Here is an 18154-nt window from a genome sequence, read left to right on the forward strand (position 1 = left end):
TGAATCCTTCATCAGAGTTCCGCGCTCCTGATGTTTTTCTTTCTAGAATCATAATAACTCTCTCCAATCTGCACGTAGCGGTAAAGGAATTGAGTGGAAAATTAGATCAATTTCACTTGAGACCTTACATAGATTAGGAGAAACTGCGTTTTACAATACTGAAAGCTTCAGTCCACGTTACACGGAATGCGTGGACGTACCACCACCAAAGTTTTAAGCCTCTCAGATTTGTGATGACGTGTAAGTTGACAAAGCAAATTTTCGAAGCTCTAGCACTGAACTCCGTGGTCCACTTACAACTGAGGAAGGCTGCCTACCTAGGTCAACCAGCACAGTACCTACCATCAAAAAAACCTTTGTGACCTCCATCATCATCAGTTTTCATCACACGCAGGACGCGCCTTACGCCACCCCGCCGGTCCACGGCAGCACCACCAGCGGAACGGAAACGCGAGGGGCGTGCCGCGTGCGGCGAGGCACAACCGTCGCTCTGGCACGGAAACCCAACCAACGAAACGCCCCGTTCCCGAGGCGCCGACCATCGGGCCACACCCGGCAGCGTCCCGGCGCTAGCCGACGCTCCCCTCCGGCGGGCCCCGCCCGTCGGCCTCGCCGGACGACGCTTGTGGCCAGCGGCGCGCGAGCGAACCGCCCCGAAGCGTGACGAAACATCCACATCGCACGCAAGCGCCCGCGGCCCGCCCATTTCCTCCTCGACACACCGCCACCCACCTCCTCCTCCTCCTCCTCTCTCTCTCTCCCCCCTGATCCTCTCCCAAAGTCCCAACCCAAGCAAGAAGACCCCAAATCAACTCGTCGCGAGTCGCAAGCCTCACATCCAACTCAACTCGCACGCACCCGAGGGACGAGACGAGAGGAGGAAAAAAAAAAAACACACACCAGGCGAGCAAAACCCTAGCCCCGCCGCTCCCCGACGCGCCACCACCGGCTGATGGTTTCGATGAGCACGACGCCGAAGCCGCTCGACTCCGCCGCCGCCAACGCCGCCGCCGTCGTCGCGGGCGGGGACGATGGGGAAGGCGGGGGCGGGAAACAGCAGCAGCAGCAGAGGATGCAGGGGGCGGCGGCGGTGATGGCGCCGCCGCCGATGGCGGTGCCGGCCCTGGCGCCCGCGCCCGCGGCGGGGGAGGAGGTGCGCAAGGTCAGGAAGCCCTACACCATCACCAAGTCGCGGGAGAGCTGGACGGAGCCGGAGCACGACAAGTTCCTCGAGGCCCTGCAGCTGTGAGTGCCCCCCTCCGATTCTGCCCTCTTCCGTCCCTTAGCTCTGGTTGCTGGACGAATTGGTGGCGGTTTCACGTAGGTTTTGCTGTTTCGCCTGTTGGGTTGGGTCGAATTCGATGAGGAGGGTTCAGTTGAATCTGTAGATGGTCCCCCAGTCTTGGTTGGAGCACATTTGGGTCCGTGCATCCATTTCCCGGAGGTTGTCTGGTTTCTTGTGCTAAATTTTGGTGGAGGGACTGGTGGCAGTGCGTTTAGTTGGATATATAGCGTGCTTATTATCTTTATCAAATTGATTGATATATGTTGTTCTAAGACTGTATTCAGGTATAACAGTGGGATGGCGGGATGTTGTCTGATTTTTGTTTTATCAAAAAATTTGCGAGTTGGCATGGATTGTTGCTTAGTCTAGTTAGCTAATGGAGTGTGGGAAGGTTGCTTGTTACTTGTTGATCTGTGTGGCATTGCAGTTATGTTAACAAGGCACCTTGGTTGCTTGACAGCATTTTAATAAGGCTGCTGAGGACATCAATTTTCTATATTTTGGATCACATTGTTTTAATCTTTTTTCTGTAATGCTTAGTTGCCATCTTGCGGTAATTAAAGACAAGCATTTTATGCCTATGGCAACGGTTTCTGCTGAACTTTTAAGCTACATATTATCAGCATGATTGGATCCTTAGACAAGGTTAGGAGGGAGAAAGCATATTTATTCCATGATTGTGAAATTTTTTGGTAAGGTTTTCTGTCCTCTAGCAAGGATAGGCAAGATTAGTTGAAGAAATCAAACAAAGCTAGTGTATTTGAATATTTATACCCTTTTCCTGTGATTGTTTATAATTATGGGCTGTAAGAAATGCTACTGTGAATTAATAGTACTTGGGAATGCTTTGTGCGAGAACTAGGATTATTGGACCTACATTTATCAAATTTAATTCTGGATTATTGGACCTACATTTATCAAATTTAATTCGTTCTTTTCTTTGCTGTAGTTTTGATCGTGATTGGAAAAAGATTGAAGCATATGTTGGCTCAAAGACAGTTATACAGGTACTGCTCATATCCACCTTAAGTCCTTTACAGTTAACATTGAGTTATAGAAATGCTTGTGATATTTTGACTTGAGACATTCAATAGTTAGCTAGTAGGCAATGTATGAATTATTATAATGTGCTCAATCTTTATAAAAAATGTTCTTTTTCACAGATAAGGAGTCACGCACAGAAGTACTTCTTGAAGGTTCAGAAGAATGGTACAGGCGAGCATCTGCCTCCACCCCGGCCAAAACGAAAGGCAGCTCATCCATATCCACAGAAGGCCTCTAAAAATGGTTTGTATTATTCAAGGACCTAGCTCATTGGCATGCCCTTTTTCTAGTTGACCAGTGATGACCATAATTTATTTATCTCCTGCAGTGTCTCAAGCTGTTTTGTCACAACAACTTTCTCCTCGGAGGGAGCAAGGCTCTGTCATGTCTATGGATACATCTACTGCTGTTAGAAATGCGAATGCAAATGCAGCAGTGCCTTCCTGGGACAATACCCTTGTTCAACCTTTCAGTGCAAGTCATGTGCAAGGTCAGTTATTTATAATTGTCGCAACCAGCATAAAAAGATTAATAACTTGTGGAGGAAATTATAACTTTTCACATATTGGTGGTGCAGGTGCTGTTGCAACAAATAACTGCTCTAGTAGCATAGAGAGCCCATCCGGAACGTGGCCAACTTCTGAAGCAGTTGAGCAAGAAAATGTGGTTCCACCACTCCGTGGTGAGCACTCCCTTCTGCAGTATACGCTTTGCGAGTTTGCCTTGGCAATGGTTTTGTTAAGGACCTAGGTGCATGCCATACTAGATAGCAGGCTGAATCATTGGGGTTTGGGTTTATATATTCTAATCCTTTTAGGTCATTAAGTTTATTCACTTTGAGGCTATGATGTTAAGAGAAAAACATGATTTTTTTAGGTGAAAATTCCCGGGGATCTTAGTTTCCATTTGCCTGGTTTTGTTTATTAAAACTGAGAACATAGCCCTCACAAGCATATGTTTGTCTTATCTCAAATATGGTTGAGCAACTCAAGAAACATGGCCAATCTAATAACCTCATGCTTCTCACTTCTCAGAGGGTTAGGCAGCTTGACCTTTTGGCCATACATGCTAAAACATAAGGAATCACTCCCTCCAATCCAAAATATATGTTATTTTAACCTTTTAGGATTCCTACCAGTCAAACTATTTTAGCTCTTGGCCATCAACGTATGAGAAAAAGAGTTGAGTGTCAAAGAATACAAGATAGATGTTGCTAGATTCATTGTGTTTCCATAATATTTAATTATCTTTATTTAAAATGTAATATTTTTATAATTGCTAGTAAGTGTCTCCTTGTACAGCATGTAAGTATCATATGTTTTGAACTGAAAGGATTATCATTATTTTAATCTCTTGATGTCTTCCAGTAGGGATCTTGTCCTTAATTCAAGCAGTAATACAGAATGCAATTTTCTAATATGTTCAATATATATCATTGTATCTTTAAAGTAGATATCTTGGTGTGAAACAAATATATTTTTTCACTACAAATATACCCTTACTTCTGCTTCTCCCTGGTGACACATGCAGCCATGCCAGATTTTGCCCGGGTATACAGCTTCCTGGGAAGCATATTTGATCCTGATACCAGTGGGCATTTGCAGAGGTTAAAAGCGATGGATCCAATTGACGTTGAAACGGTACATCTTCTACTGCATAGATCTGTTTCTTCACTTCACGATCATGTTACCTTTTTCTGTCTCCATTCCAACGCATCCCACTTTTCTGTGCGTAACTATTGTTTCTATTTTCTAGCTTGTGCCATCTTGGTTAGTATTTGCTTTTTATTAAAGATAGCTGGTGATAATTTCAGAACATTCTTGAGCCTGAGATGATACTTTCTGAATATTCTGAATCGATCAATGAAAATCATTAACCCTTAGAGATCGTTGAATAGGTTTTAAGTTTCAGTGAAGTTCTGTTTCAGTCTTGCTATCCTTAAAACTGTAGCAAGCTCCATGCCTTTTGAATTCCAGAGGTTGGAAATATGCATGTCTACCATTTTTTTTGTCGTCAGTTGTTTTTCTTCCCAAGAAGAAATTCAGATTTTACTCTCTCTGGTAAAAAAAATACTTGGCTTTTGGACAAACAGAGTCTAATTACTAGAATATATTTGTAAAATCCAACAAAAGCATGAGACTAGGAAAGTATTTTCAAGACAAATTTACACATGCGACTTTTCATGTTTTTAAACCAGATATTTTAAAAGTTACTGATAGTACTTTTTTTAATAAGTTTGATCAAATCTTGTCCAAAATTTCAAGTATTTGTGACTAGAGGGAATATGTTTTTTGACTTCGAAATTGCTTCTTCTTTTTCTTCCATTCATATTTGAGAATTCAGGGAGTCCTGATTTCCTTAGGGTTATTAGTAATTTCCCATGCTAATATGTTCTGTAATCTAACAATTTACTTTGGTTTTCAATTGATATATGCAGGTACTACTGCTTATGAGAAATCTATCAACAAACCTTACCAGTCCCGACTTTGAAGAACATGTAAGTTATTTTGTTTGTTCTTCCTCTGATCCACCTTATATTCTCTCAATACTTTTGCAGCTTCTAGTCGTGCATGAACCATATCCCAAATTTGTGTTACTACTACCATTAGGATCACCATAGTTTTGGCCAATACAGATACACTGATAATTTAATGTTTCAAAAAACAGTCACATGGTCTGCCTTGGCAGTAAATACTTGCTGGGCACCACCCTGCTGTCCTTGCGTGTAAGACTTTTCAGAATGCTTGCTAGAGACACTGTAAATCAAGTTCCAGCAATTGTGATCGCTATTACACCTTGAACTCCTTGAAATTCCAGCACGCGCTTCATAACAATTATATCTGACATACGTGGACTTTTCAGATAGTGCACATTTAAGGGCATAATGTTTTTTTAGACAAATTATGATAGCCTGTAAATTTTCAATCACAAATGCTTAGCTGGATAATTTCATTGCTACCAGTCAGTGTTACATGGGCATGGGTGCGGGTATGTTGTCCAACTTGGGTGTGAGTATCCAATTCGGCAGACCTTTTAGGACACGCCAAATGCCACTTGGAATCTGACACGTGTGCGGGGCATCTGACTCTGCAAAAAAAATTAGGATACGGGTGTCCGGGTAGCACTGCTATCAGTGGGATATAAATCGTAATTGCAAATTTATAATGTCATTCGGTGGGTTTGTGATCAAACTACCATCCATGGAACCTTTTTTATATGTAGCAAACCTTAATTCTGGTTCCTTACTTCCTTCAGATGGCTTTGAATGCATGACTTCTTTTGTTTATGGCTTTCCACATTAGTGCGTAGTTTGTTCTACTGCTCTTTTCTGGAATCCTGACTGATTCACTCCCCCATTGCAGCGGAAGTTGCTATCATCATATAGTTATGGCAGTGACGACCACATTAAATCTGAAGGCATGGACAATCTTGGATCTCCTCAAAGTTGCCATCTCCCGTTCATGTAAACCTTCAGCTCCTTCCCTGTTCATGTGTGGTCATAACCTGATTTACTGCCATATTGACTAGGCCAATTTACAATTGCCAGGGTAACAAGTGAATGAGAGCACACTGCCCATTTGCGGTCGAAGCTTCAGTTGTTTCCACGAGGCGTTCTTGTGTGCTCTCTGTACTGGAGTCGTGGACGGCTTGTCTAGCAGTTTATAAATGCTAGAGACGTGTTGTGGCAGTGACATCTGTATAGCTTCCAATAATGATATGGTCTAACCCTAGGCTAGCTTTGCTCTCCATGTTCATGTAGATAGCCAGTTTTGTGTGCTCATGCAAATTTTTTTTCCTGGGTGGGGCCTAGATCGATATGTTTTTGTTATACACACCTGTGTGCGTGTTTGTAAATATGTGTGATCATGTAATGGTCGAGATACTGGGAGATTAAGGTGTCATATACTGAATAATCATGGTCGGTGATCATCCTCAACGGCTATATAATTGAAGTTTTTCAATCGTGGACCTGTGTAAAAGCGTCCTCTTAAGAGTTGCATATATGGATATGTTAATATTTGTTGTGTTGTTGAGAAATGGTGCCAATTGGTTAGTTCCGTGCTTGGGTTCTTCTTGTTTTTGAAGTTCAACATTCATGCTGTTTGAGCCTTTACCTCGGCAGCTCGGCACGTCCTTTGACTACGGCTTCGCTGCGGCTCCGGCAACTCGGCACGTCCTGCGACCACGGTTCTGCTGTGCGGTTTTTTAATGGAGCTGAAGCCATTTTGAGTCTTGCGATTACGGCTCCGCTGCGGCTCCTTCAGTGAAGTGTTTTTTTTTTGATGGAGCTGGCAGAATGACCTCCTGTTTTTCATTATGCATGAAAGAAGTCTGTATCCTTTAACTTTCTTTTATCAATTTATAATATGACTTCATATGAACAAGAACGATGAATAAAAGGGACATGGTTTCTTTTTAAATCTCCTTTTCCTTTTCCCCTTTTACTCTTCCTTATCCACCATCTCCCTTACCTAGTCATTTTCTTCCTTATCCATTCACTCCATCGGTTGAGTCCCCTGAGCCCTTTCCTCGCTGGCCTTTCCAAGCCTGCTCTGCAATGCTGCTCTACCACCGCCCCTTCCTACTCATGCTCCTCTGTCGCTGCTGCTCTGCGTTGCTGTTGCCCGCGTCTGCCGAGCCGTTGCTGTTGCTTGCTCGAGTCCTAGAGAACCCGCCGGGTGACATGGCCCCAGCGCGATCGTGCCAGCGAAGGAGGACTCGCCCTAGTCAAGGAGGGAGCAGTGGGGCAAGCGTCTACGCCGGCTGCTGTCGCTGCTCCATGCCTGCATAGGGAAGTCTTGCTTTGGCGTTTGGTAGAAGCACCATCTCCAGAAACCCTACAAAAGGGGCGCAAAAGCTTCTGACCTGTGATCGATCAGGGGGCTCCTACGTGGCACACGGAAGCTATATAAGCTTCCTAGCTTCCGGCCCAACAGAAGCTCACCATCTTCTTCATCCTCCACCCGACCATCGCCCCCTCCTCCACTCCCCCGGTCGGCGGCGGCCGCGCCACCCACCCACTGCCCACTCGTCCCCTCCACCCCGCCCTTCGGAATCCTTCACCACCTCATCTCCGCCGCCGGTCGAACCGCCACCGCCGCCCCTGACCTTCTTCTCTAAGGCCGGTGGCCATGGGAACCCCCAAGAATCCCGAAACTCGAAACCCTAACCCCGCCGACCTCGACCACCACCCCGGCGACCTCACTGCCGGTCGCTCCCCCCACCACCCGCCCGCTCCTTCGGACAAACCTCCACGATGATGCAGGACACAGTGACGGCGGGGGAGGTAGCGGTGGCGCGAGAGCGGAGAAGAGGATAAGGCAGCGGCGGCGGGATCGGACGGCCTCTAGTCCTTGCAAGAATTTTAAAGCACCGTGTGCCAAGTAGCTACCTGGCTTCCGGAAGCCAGATAGGTTTTCGAGACCGATCATCCCTGAGCGCACGTGGGCCCAAATGCGAGTCTATCTTTTCTTGCGGGCGTTAGGAAAACGAGAGATTTCAGTATTTGGTTCTGCAAGACCTCTGACACTCAATTCGTATGCCTTTCAAAATTTGACATCAGACTTGCGAATTGTTTCAGTTTAGGTGTTTCTGTCCCATTTTCTTCATTTTCCTTCTTTTCTTTATTCTGTTCAATTTCCAGCCCATGTAAAAAATCGATTTTGCCCCTATCTTATCCTTAGACGCTTCTTCTCCTCCACTGTACCGCCCCGGCGAAGGTCCCTTGGGTAGCCGTGGCCGGCTGGCCGCGCATGAAGGACTGCTTCGCCCGCACCGCGAGCCCTCGACGGCGGAGCAGCCCAGCGGTGCGTGCATGTTGGCCTAGGAAAATCCAAAGCCCCTCCGCTGCCCGCTGCTCTTTTACCGAGCTAGCACCAAAATCCAAGCTCAACTCCCATTAGTTCTTTTCCCTGCTCCATCCATCCTCACGCAATTAGCAAAGCAGCAACCAAGCAGGGAAGCAGCTGCACTTCAAGCACCGCATCCTCACGCGAGCATACATACAAGCGGCCAACTCCGGCCCACGCGCGACACAGCAGTGAGCAGGGGAAGGGCATGCGCCGGTGCTAGCGGGTGGGATGGTAGGCGTCCGGAGGGAGCACCTTTGCCCTGCAGCGATGGCGGTGACGCTATTCTTCACGCGAAAGAAAGATATGCACGACCGGACGCTCGATCCATTGTGGTGAAAGATATTAGGCAGGGGCAAAGCTGTCTTGGAAAAGGAAAAGAAAAGAAAAATTGAAGAAAACGGGAGATACATAAACTGAGACAATTCACTTGATGTTAAAATAGGAAGGCACGCGAATTGGATGTCAAATACTGAAAGGCCTGCGAATTGAGGACCTGATTGGTTGGGTTCCAATTTTTACCCAACCAAAATCATGGTATGCCTAAAAATTTTAGCTATCAATTGGTTCATTAACAAAAATTGGCATGCCAATATTTATAATTAAAACTAAGGCAAGTCATTACTCAAAATGGTGGAAAATATTAACCAAATGGATACCAACATTTCTTACCTAACTTTAGCATACTCTGATTTTGACAAGTCTTAGATTTTGGCACGCCTTTATTTTTACTAGCACACCTACCCGTGCGTTGCAACGGCCACGAAATTGCAGCAGATTCGATTGTGTTTTCAGGCTACGGTTGTGCTTCTTTGTTGTTTCACCATCTACATTTACGAATGAGTACGATCTAAAGATTTTGCTTGATAAAAATGAAGAAATCTCTTCTCATCATAGCTCTTAGTAGTGACATTGGGACCGTCAGATATCTTTCCATCGTAAAATGTAACACCTGGAATTTTAATTTGCTTATTTTTAGATGTATTCCGTTTCGCACATGGAGAAGGTGCTTACCGTAGCGAAGCATACCTAATTAACCTCTCAAAAAAGCACTTCGCCTTAGCATTGTCAGATACCTACAGAATCACATTACACGTCAATACATCGCTTCCAAAAGGAAAAATTTTTGAAATAAAAGGATAATCAACCGTATGTAGCTTACTTTGCTTTTCATCGGAGCAGGTAATAAAAAAAGCCTACCTAATGCCAGGCAGCTGCAAGGGAGTTACGGTCTCACACTCGTTGAGCTGTGCAGTTCCATCGATAACCAGCAACTCCAGAAGATTTGACTTTTTGGACTTCTTGAGCAATTGGCCAATACCAAAAGCAAATCTGTCCGTCAGCACACCATACAACCTGAAAGAGCTGGAAACTGTGCAAAGAATGCATTTCGTTCTCTGCAGAAAATACAATTGATTTTGCCTCGCGTTGCAATAATTTGGAAGCTCAAAGTTTTTGTGAAGATACGTCAACTCTCGCACATACAGGATCTGGCCAGCTTGGACTTGGATTTATTGCATGCATTACCGCGTGACACCCGGGGCTCGTTCGAGGTCTTCAACCCTTCCTCCTCCGCCGTCGACCCACCCTCCACGTTCCGCCTGGCCGCCGCCGCCAAGTCCACCTGCTCGCTCATCTAGGAAGTAGCTGGCGGCATCGAGTATGTCGGCAAGCCGACTCAACAGGCGGATGAGTGGGAACTCGTGCAGATCAACCAGCAGACTGGACGGCCGCACGGCGTGTCCGCCCGCTCCTCCGGCGGTGGGCAATAGACACCCTGCGCGCCTGAATAGGCAAGGCCCTCGGGCTGCAAGCGTAAAAAATTCAAGACACGAAGCAAATTGTGAGAGATTGGAGTCGATCATGGGATTTTTTGACGAATTCCTTGGCAGAAGTTGCAGCGAGAGGGGCCTCAACATATCCTTGAAGGACGCCGGTCGCGCCTGGGCGTGACGGCGTGTTAATCTCGAAGACGACGGTGGCGTAGCCGACCTTGAGGCGCATCGCGGCGTCGACCCACACGTCGTTGGCGAACCGCACTTTGGGGCCCTCCATCGTCGCCAGAGCTATCGGAGAGGACGCCTCGCACATATCCAATTCCAAACCGATCTCTCTGATGGCTCCTTGCCGCCTGGGCCTCACGTCACGTACGAGCTCACGTATTTGACTGCAGTGCAAACGTGTAGGATCGAGTCGGTCAGTTCCTTCTCCTGCCCGGATGAAAGCCCACTCCAGGCCGGTACGGACAAAAATTTTGCCAGGATGACAACGGACAAAGAACGGACGCGTTGCGACTTGCGTGCGAGAGGGACGGACTGCGGGTTGATTACTGAAAACTTGAGGGGGATTTCGCAAAATTACCAGTTGAAGGATTGAAAGAAACATCCTCTCTTTAATATTAGGTATAGATATAGATATAGATATAGATATAGATATAGATATAGATATAGACTTGGTTAGAAACGGAAACCAAATGGAGTCATCTTTTCTTGCGGGAGCTGCGAACCTACCCGCCGAAGGTTTACCGCAAGGCCGCCGCACGTGAGATCTGGAAGCTTCCTTTCCCGCAGCGCAAACCGAGTCTACCTCCATCTTACGTCTCACGCCCACCGACAGCGTGGTCCCACATTGCGCAGGGCCCACAACCCAGCATCGGCTGCGGCGCATCAATCCCCACCTCAAATTGCCCCCCACCGCCAGCGCCTGGCGCCGAGGAGAGAGAGGAAGAGGGGACAGATTCTCCGTGTCGTCGCCGAGTTTTGTCCGGCAGAGAGGGCAAGGGCGAGCAGAGCAGAGGCGGCGAGATGACTCATATCCTTCCCAACCCCGATTAGATCTGCGCGTTTTCATCATCTCTTACGTTTGATTGCTTGATCTGTTGTTGTTTCGATTCCGTTCTTGCTCTGTTGCTTCCTCCTTGACTCGGCGCGCACGCGGCAACCAGAGGGAACGCGACCGTGAGCGCGCGGCGGCGCGGAAGCCCAACGCCAAGGGGTCCCAGGACGGGCTCACCCCGGAGCAGCGCCGCGAGAGGTGCGTGTCATCGATTTGATTCCATCCCCCCCTTACGTTTTGCTTGACTCGATCGGTCTCCGATACGGCCGAATCTCGGTCGGTTGGTTCTGACCCTCTTCTTTCCGATCCGGTTTGTGGGATCTTTGCTGGCAGGGACAAGAAGGCGCTGGAGGAGAAGGCGGCCAAGAAGGCGCAGCAGGCGGCGGGCGGCGGCACCGGGACCTCCACGGACAACAAGAACAAGGGCGGCGGCAAGAAGTAGGGGCCGCACTGGGCGCCCGCGGCGCAACTCTGTACGATTATCGATGCCATTAGCTTGTGTGCCTTCGCATCCACGTAGATGCGATGTTTGTTGGGTCATAAACTCATTCGTCGTCTGCAAGCTTGCAGTTACTCTGATACATCATGAATTTGTGATGGCAATAAATACGTGGCGTTTTGGTTTTGTGGGTTATGTTCTGTTTGCCTTTGCGTTCCGTGGTCTGTGTGATTGTGCTATCGTTGGACCTCTTGAGTATCACAACTAGCATACAAGATGCATGATAATAAGAGATGTCTTGCTACTTGTAAGCATCTGTCTACTAGCTTGTTGAAACTGGAAAGTTGATTATGCTGTTGTGCTGTCTATTTTTTTTTCACGGTACTGTCAACCCCATTCGTAAATGAATGCTGTGAGTAGAGCTGCTTAAATAGCTTATGCTTGTTAACGTCTGGCCGGCCGCACCGTGAGAGCCCCGTCCTCGCGACACAAAGGCAAGGTGCATGACTGCCCCTCCAAGCACAGGTACGTACCTTCGTCCTTATCAATCAAAATTGGAAGCACGCGGCGACCGCGTTTCATTTGATCTCCCAGGACGGAGTTCGTCGATCTGATCGGAGCAGCGACAGGCAACGGCGTCTGCGTGGCGACTGCCACCGGTGTGTTGGAGCCGCGCTGACTTGAGTTTCCCATCTATCTGCGCACGATCAACAGGACCGTGTCAGAAGAGCCAATCTCCACGACATAAGGGCGAGGTGCACGAGCAATGCCGTGAGTGGCTGATGCAATTCTAGGTCAGTCAAACTGCATCAAAATCAAAATCAATATTTTTCTGTGTGCTTCTTTTCTTATCAAACTGTCAAAAATATTGTTCAGTCTAGGACCAGGTCTCATTTAACTGGCAAAAATAGGATGATGGCAAGCAGTCTGAGAATGTACATACATGATTAGATTGGTTCAGTGGGGATTAGATAAAATCCTCATGTTGAAAGAATCTGCTTTCTGAAACAATTTTTTGTCTGAATGTAGCAATTGTGGAGCCATGGTATATTGCCTACCAATTTTAACTTTGTTTCACGGATAGAGATTTCACTGATTATTACAAGTACAACCCCCTTTTACAGAAAGAGATTGGTGTCCTGGATGCTGTTCGGCTCTTGAGTTCTTTATGCATATCAAAACATCTGTCTAGATGTTGTTCGGCTCTATGAATGGTATTTGTAACCTCTGAATTTCCATTCATTCAAGGTTGAAGGTTGCAATGATGGTAGCTTAGAAGAGGTAAAAGACCCTTAGCACTGCTTAAATATTCCTTGGTAGTAAGTTAATATCGTTGCTGGCAAACACCCTATACACTTCTGATCATGCTGGACCAATTGTTGAACTGGGTCCGATGTCAGAGTGGCAATTGATCAAGAAAGATGGCATTTTGCGGTTCTTTTCTGATTTAGAACTGATCAAGGGACATGTACTCCGATTGCACTGAAGTGGTTGAACTTCAGTTTCTCCGATGTCAGAGTGGCAATTGATCAAGAAAGATGGCATTTTGCGGTTCTTTTCTGATTTAGAACTGATCAAGGGACATGTACTCCGATTGCACTGAAGTGGTTGAACTTCAGTTTCTCTGATGTTTCAACTTTCAATATGGTATCTGTAGCTGAATCTTTTTTTTTAGTTTCTGAAATTCTGAAACCAGGATGTACTTGATCAATACTAGCTATTCTGGAATTCTGAAAACACTATTGTCGAATAACTAGCTATTCTTCAGGTCAAGAAGGAATTGGAGGGTTTGAGACAGCCCGTAGAGTAGCCTAAACATATCCTAGCTTCTTGAACAAGTCTCTTGCTTCTTGAACAAATGTTTCTCCAGGTGGCCTGCGAATGGAGGGAGTATTCTGTTACAGCATGTGTGGCTGTTTTATGAAGGTCTCAAGACACATCAACATCAAAGTGGAGAACAAGATGGTAAGGACAGGTTGCACAGGGAGCTTGATGGCATTCAGGTTGAGCTGCAAGCCTCTGAAGAAGCTACCAAGATGTTACTACCTTTGTCAACTGAGCTAGTAGCTGATCAAAAGCTTTGTCTGAAAGTTCCAGTATTCTGTTCGGATTCTTTGGGGGTATGAGCCATAATGACGTGCCTGTAACTAACTATTATCATTTCAGAAGGGCCATCCTTCAGCTAATATTTGGCCTAGTTCGTTTTGGAACTAATTCATTGATATTTGGTTCATCTTGTAAATCATGTTTGGTGCTTCTTGGAGCTTTACAAAAAATGCCTGTCAATTGGGACTGGGCTCCCAAATCAGCAGACCAAAGACAGAACCGCTGCTAAATCACACAAATCCTGTACAAATCAAACAATGCACTTCGAATCGCCAACCAAAAAAAAATCATCAAACCAAACAATCCGCAATAGATCAAACCCTAACCAGATCAAGCAGATTTGAAACAAGCTGATCGGAGAGAACTTCAAATCAAAAGCCAACAGCAAACCCTAGAGTTCTTACCCCACAAGTCAGTCATAGACGCAGATCAAAACTCGGATCAGCGGTCAACAGATGCCGGACGGTGCAGATCAGATGGGGCGCGCCATCGGACAAGCATAAAATCAAGGGCACACGAGTGCAGATTTCCGTTAAACATTGGTGCTCAACCTCGTTACAGCATAAAAAAAAATGCCGACCACCACACCCACGTTAAAAATGCCGACGCCCACCGACGTTACAGAATATAGAAAAATGCCAACCCTACAGACCGAGCAGTGCTATAAAGCACCAAATTTTCAAGGATGAACATGAGACTGAGAGCACAAGTCTTACTAACACAAGCTAGAGAAAATAACTTAATAGGGGGGACACCGGATAGATTCTCAACAGAGTTTAGGTTTAGAGTAAGGGGTGCTTGGTAGCACTCCACTCCATAAAAAATAGCTCCACTCCACCAATTTCACAAAACTTCCTACCAAACATGTCCTGCTCCACAAACTCCAGCTCCAGAAAAAACGTGGAGCTAGGGTCAGATCCACGTTTTTCCTAGAGTACCTCAGGGGTGCTCCAAAAACATTAGTTTCAGTCTTCCTCGTGGAGTTGGGGGTTATTTACCCACCTTTGCCACTCGTTACGCAACATATCGGTTTGTGAAACAAAACAAAACACCGTTCTCCCGTCGTCCCCTCCCATTCTCCCATCACCCCCTTCTCGAGCTAGCGCCGCCGGCCCCAATCTCCGGTGAAAATGGCTACCGGCGCTGCCTGTGCACCCCATGCCGCATCGTGATCCGTGCATTTCCACGTCGAACGCCGACAGCGCGGGGCTAGACACGTCCTCGAGATCAGCGGGCGACGGCGCGGCGGGCACCGGTGGGCTCAGCGGCCGCGGCGCCTCCGTGGGGGCCTCCTTCTTGCTGTGCTGCTTCCTCCTCCTCTTGTGCTTTGTTCTTGCCCTTGGACGACGCCTCAGCCGGCAGCAGCGTCGCGGGCGCCTCGGTTGGGGGCGTGGCTGTTGGCGGAGGCGTCGCGGCGAGCAGGAGCACCGCGGGCGGCATGGAGGGAGGTGGCGTCACGATAGGGGGAGGCGTCGCCCGCGGGGGCTTGGCCGGTGCGACCGCGGGCGCGGCCGACGGCAGCTTTGACAGCGGGACCGGGGTGGCAGCCGACGCGGGGGTCACTGGGGTCGGCGGCAGGTTCACTGGCGTCGGGGCTGCAAGCCGCAGGGCCTTATTGTAGAGACGAGCACCAGCATCATTGACGGGATCGAGCATGGAAGGGAAGGGGGCGCGCTTGCTACCCGCAGGAAGAACTCCAATAGACACTGACGTGGATCCCACAACACAAGGGTATAATAGACAATGCACACTAAATCCTCATATTTCTGGAGCTGGAGCAATACAATCTGCAGCTCCATATTTTTCTGGAGTTGTGGAGTGGAGCTAGTGAAGTGAAGCTGGTTTTTTGAGGTGGAGTGCTGCCAAACACCCCCTAAGTTATACCCTACTTACAACATATTGCTCCATTGCTCCAGATTATCTCATCATATTAGCTAGTTTCACCAACAAAAGTTCCTAGAACTCTGCAATTAACAATTATTACCAAAACACAATTGCATATTGCCAGATCGTGATAAGCACTATAGCTTGTGGCAGTACAACACAACAATAACTGACTAACAGGAATCGGCGTACGGATAGCACAGGAATTCTCAGAAACTAGAAAGTGTCAAAACTGGATTTTCCCAATACACTTTCAAGGCTCAGGCATTTTGATAGTGATGCAGCTTGTATAGTAGAACTTTCCCACCAGCGTGTCCAACAGATAGAAAACCGCTGCCTGGACTGAAATCCAGGCACCGTGGATAATGAAGGCTGAAACGAGGCCCTGGCCAGTTCTGGAACACACTGAAGGATGGGACGTGCACGAGCCTCATTCCATTCCTCTCCTTTCTCGAGGTGATCGCCAAAATCTGGGCATCATGATTGAACTTCATCTCGCCAACATCGGTGGTTAGGTTTTCAATTGTCTTCAGTGGCTTCCTCTTCCCACCAAGAAAATCATCCCTCTTGTACACGTTCACAATACCACTAGTGGAGCCTGTGGCAAACAAAGAGCTGTCCTGTGAGGTGCAAAGTGAAACGCCAGACAGGGAACCGTCGTCCATCGCCTTGTGGATACACTTCCTTGTTCCAAGATCCCAGTGATAAACATGCCCATCTCCACCACTGCTCAGTAGCTGGTTTCCACCATCTGCAAATGCCAACGAACGCACACTTCCATTCATCTTGAGGGTTCCAATGAGCTGCTTTGTCTTGGCAGAAATAAGGAGGATGTATCCTTCATTACCAACGAAAGCAATGGTTCTTGAGTCAGGTGATATCTCAAAGCTCTCCAAGCTTTTCTCCTCACGCCCTGTCAAAGGTCCAATCTTGCTAACAGAAGCATTTACCAGATCAAATGAGTAGAAGAACTTTCTCCTGCCTGAAAGGATGACTTCAGAGCCATCAGGTAGAAACGAGGCCTTGAGTACTGGACAGTCCCCAATAAATATGCTCTGGATCTTGGGGTTTCTCTTTCCATCAATTTGGAAAAACCTCAAATGCTTATCCAACCCAGCAGCAAGCATCAGCTGCCCGTTCCTATGAAACTGCACTGAATTAATAGGGCCACTTGAAGGATCCTGGATATTGGCATCTACAAGCCTTGAGAACTCCAGCATCCCAGGTAAAAGCTTAACAGTATCCTTGACAACAAGCTCATCGTTATTCTGAAGGATATCATCAACACCCCCCTCATCATCAGACTCACCATCTGATGCTCCAGGAAGAGGAGTCTTCCGGTCCATATCAGCCCAAGCAGTGAAGGGGTTCAATTTGGCATGCTGACCACGCAACCGAGCCTCATATTCTTTCCCTGATATTAAATGCTCATCAGCCTCTTTCCTGAGCTTCCTCAACCTTGCAACCTTCACAATGTCCACCTCTGTCCTCTCCTCTTCCTCATCTACCCACACAGGCTTTCTCCCCTTGATTATCACCCCATCTTCCTCATCATCATGAGCCAAGTCCTCCTCATAAATAGGCAAGACATCCGCACCATCAGCAGCAGATCTATCCGTGAAGAACAAAGGCGCACCCCTGTCAGGAGCTGCCACTGCAGCCCCTACCTCAGTGCCAAAATCCAGTGGTGCGTAAAGGGCACCAAACAGCGAGCTCTCCAGCTGCCGCATCTCCTCTTCCTCCTTGTTCTGCTGGGCCTCCGGCATCTTAGTCCTCTTCTTCCTTTCTTTATTGTGATTCTTCAACTTGGCTCCCTTCCCAACCTCTCCATCGATAGCAACAGGAGAGCCGATTCCCTCATTTCCATCATCAGCTCCACTTTTCTCAAGGCGACGCTTCTGGGCGTTCTGGGATATCAAGCTCATCTTGCCTCGAGAATTGGCCTGCCAAAACAACAAAATTCAGTCAAAATAGTTGCATAAAACAAATGTACAAAACTTCTAATAGTTGGGCATTAGGGAACATAAGCTACTAATAAATATCAAACAGCCTTAAAAACTGAGACATAACATGCCAATAAAAACGATTTTACCACACAGAGATGAGTATTTGCCAGCATCTATGAACAAATGATATAGTACATCAAGTACCACTCATTGACATAACCATATCACGAACAATCTAATCCTTGTCATGCTTCTTAACGAGCAATTTCTCATGGAAACCTAAGAAGCTAGCATTCAGAAAATTAACTCGTAAAAGTTTATAATCCAATGCATATAACCTGTCAAAGTTCGCTTGGCCGAATACTCCAGTGACCTTATCTGAAATTGCTACTAGCTTGTTCACTGAGCTCAAACAGCACCACACGGCAAGCGAAACTAGTAGCTAATATATTATAACTGGTTCATCCGAATACAAATAGATTATACTAGCGTTTGGGTTGCTCCGTTTCGCACAGGCACAACAGGAAGGGAAGAGAAGGGGTGGGCATACCTGGTGGGTGCTCGTCGCCTGCTCAGTGCTGGTGGCCGCGCGGTGATGCCGGCGACCGCGGCGACCGGCAATAAAGGGGAGGCCGGGGGGCGGGAGGGGAGAGGAGGGGCCGCGGACCGCCGTCGAGCCCGGCGGAGAGGAGCGGCGGCGGCAACGGAGGGGGAGGGTCGGAGGGAGCAGCGCGCGGCGGCTGCTTGGGGAGGGCTGAAAAATGAG

The 18154-nt window shown here is 47.4% G+C and overlaps 3 protein-coding genes and 2 long non-coding RNA genes across 5 annotated transcripts; 2 read left to right on the forward strand and 3 right to left on the reverse strand.

Moving 5' to 3' along the window:
* Nucleotides 1-695: 695 nt before the first annotated feature.
* LOC101771222 (protein REVEILLE 6) lies at nucleotides 696-6329 on the forward strand. Its single transcript, XM_004966248.3, has 9 exons — nucleotides 696-1245; nucleotides 2235-2292; nucleotides 2449-2572; nucleotides 2658-2819; nucleotides 2907-3011; nucleotides 3860-3969; nucleotides 4767-4826; nucleotides 5692-5792; nucleotides 5877-6329. Exons 1-9 carry the CDS (start codon nucleotides 953-955, stop codon nucleotides 5890-5892), a joined length of 1029 nt encoding a protein of 342 aa, XP_004966305.1. The 5' UTR covers nucleotides 696-952; the 3' UTR covers nucleotides 5893-6329.
* A 335-nt stretch (nucleotides 6330-6664) lies between these two features.
* Nucleotides 6665-7887, reverse strand: LOC111257115. The gene is made up of 2 exons (XR_002677513.1): nucleotides 7196-7887; nucleotides 6665-7113 (listed from the first exon to the last, which is right to left on the reverse strand). It is a non-coding gene; the product is annotated as an uncharacterized LOC111257115 (long non-coding RNA).
* A 3572-nt stretch (nucleotides 7888-11459) lies between these two features.
* Nucleotides 11460-13674, forward strand: LOC105914321. The gene is made up of 2 exons (XR_001163954.2): nucleotides 11460-12246; nucleotides 12577-13674. It is a non-coding gene; the product is annotated as an uncharacterized LOC105914321 (long non-coding RNA).
* A 1111-nt stretch (nucleotides 13675-14785) lies between these two features.
* LOC101766510 (classical arabinogalactan protein 9-like) lies at nucleotides 14786-15214 on the reverse strand. Its single transcript, XM_004967207.1, has one exon. It carries the CDS (start codon nucleotides 15212-15214, stop codon nucleotides 14786-14788), a length of 429 nt encoding a protein of 142 aa, XP_004967264.1.
* Nucleotides 15215-15465: 251 nt separating this feature from the next.
* LOC101772287 (U3 small nucleolar RNA-associated protein 18 homolog) lies at nucleotides 15466-18119 on the reverse strand. Its single transcript, XM_004966251.3, has 2 exons — nucleotides 17939-18119; nucleotides 15466-17385 (listed from the first exon to the last, which is right to left on the reverse strand). The coding sequence occupies exon 2, from the start codon at nucleotides 17365-17367 to the stop codon at nucleotides 15703-15705; it is 1665 nt and encodes a 554-aa protein (XP_004966308.1). The 5' UTR covers nucleotides 17368-17385; nucleotides 17939-18119; the 3' UTR covers nucleotides 15466-15702.
* Between the last annotated feature and the right edge of the window lie 35 nt (nucleotides 18120-18154).

The sequence above is a fragment of the Setaria italica genome, chromosome IV (genome assembly GCF_000263155.2).
Source record: "Setaria italica strain Yugu1 chromosome IV, Setaria_italica_v2.0, whole genome shotgun sequence".
NCBI classification, from domain to species: Eukaryota; Viridiplantae; Streptophyta; class Magnoliopsida; order Poales; family Poaceae; genus Setaria; species Setaria italica.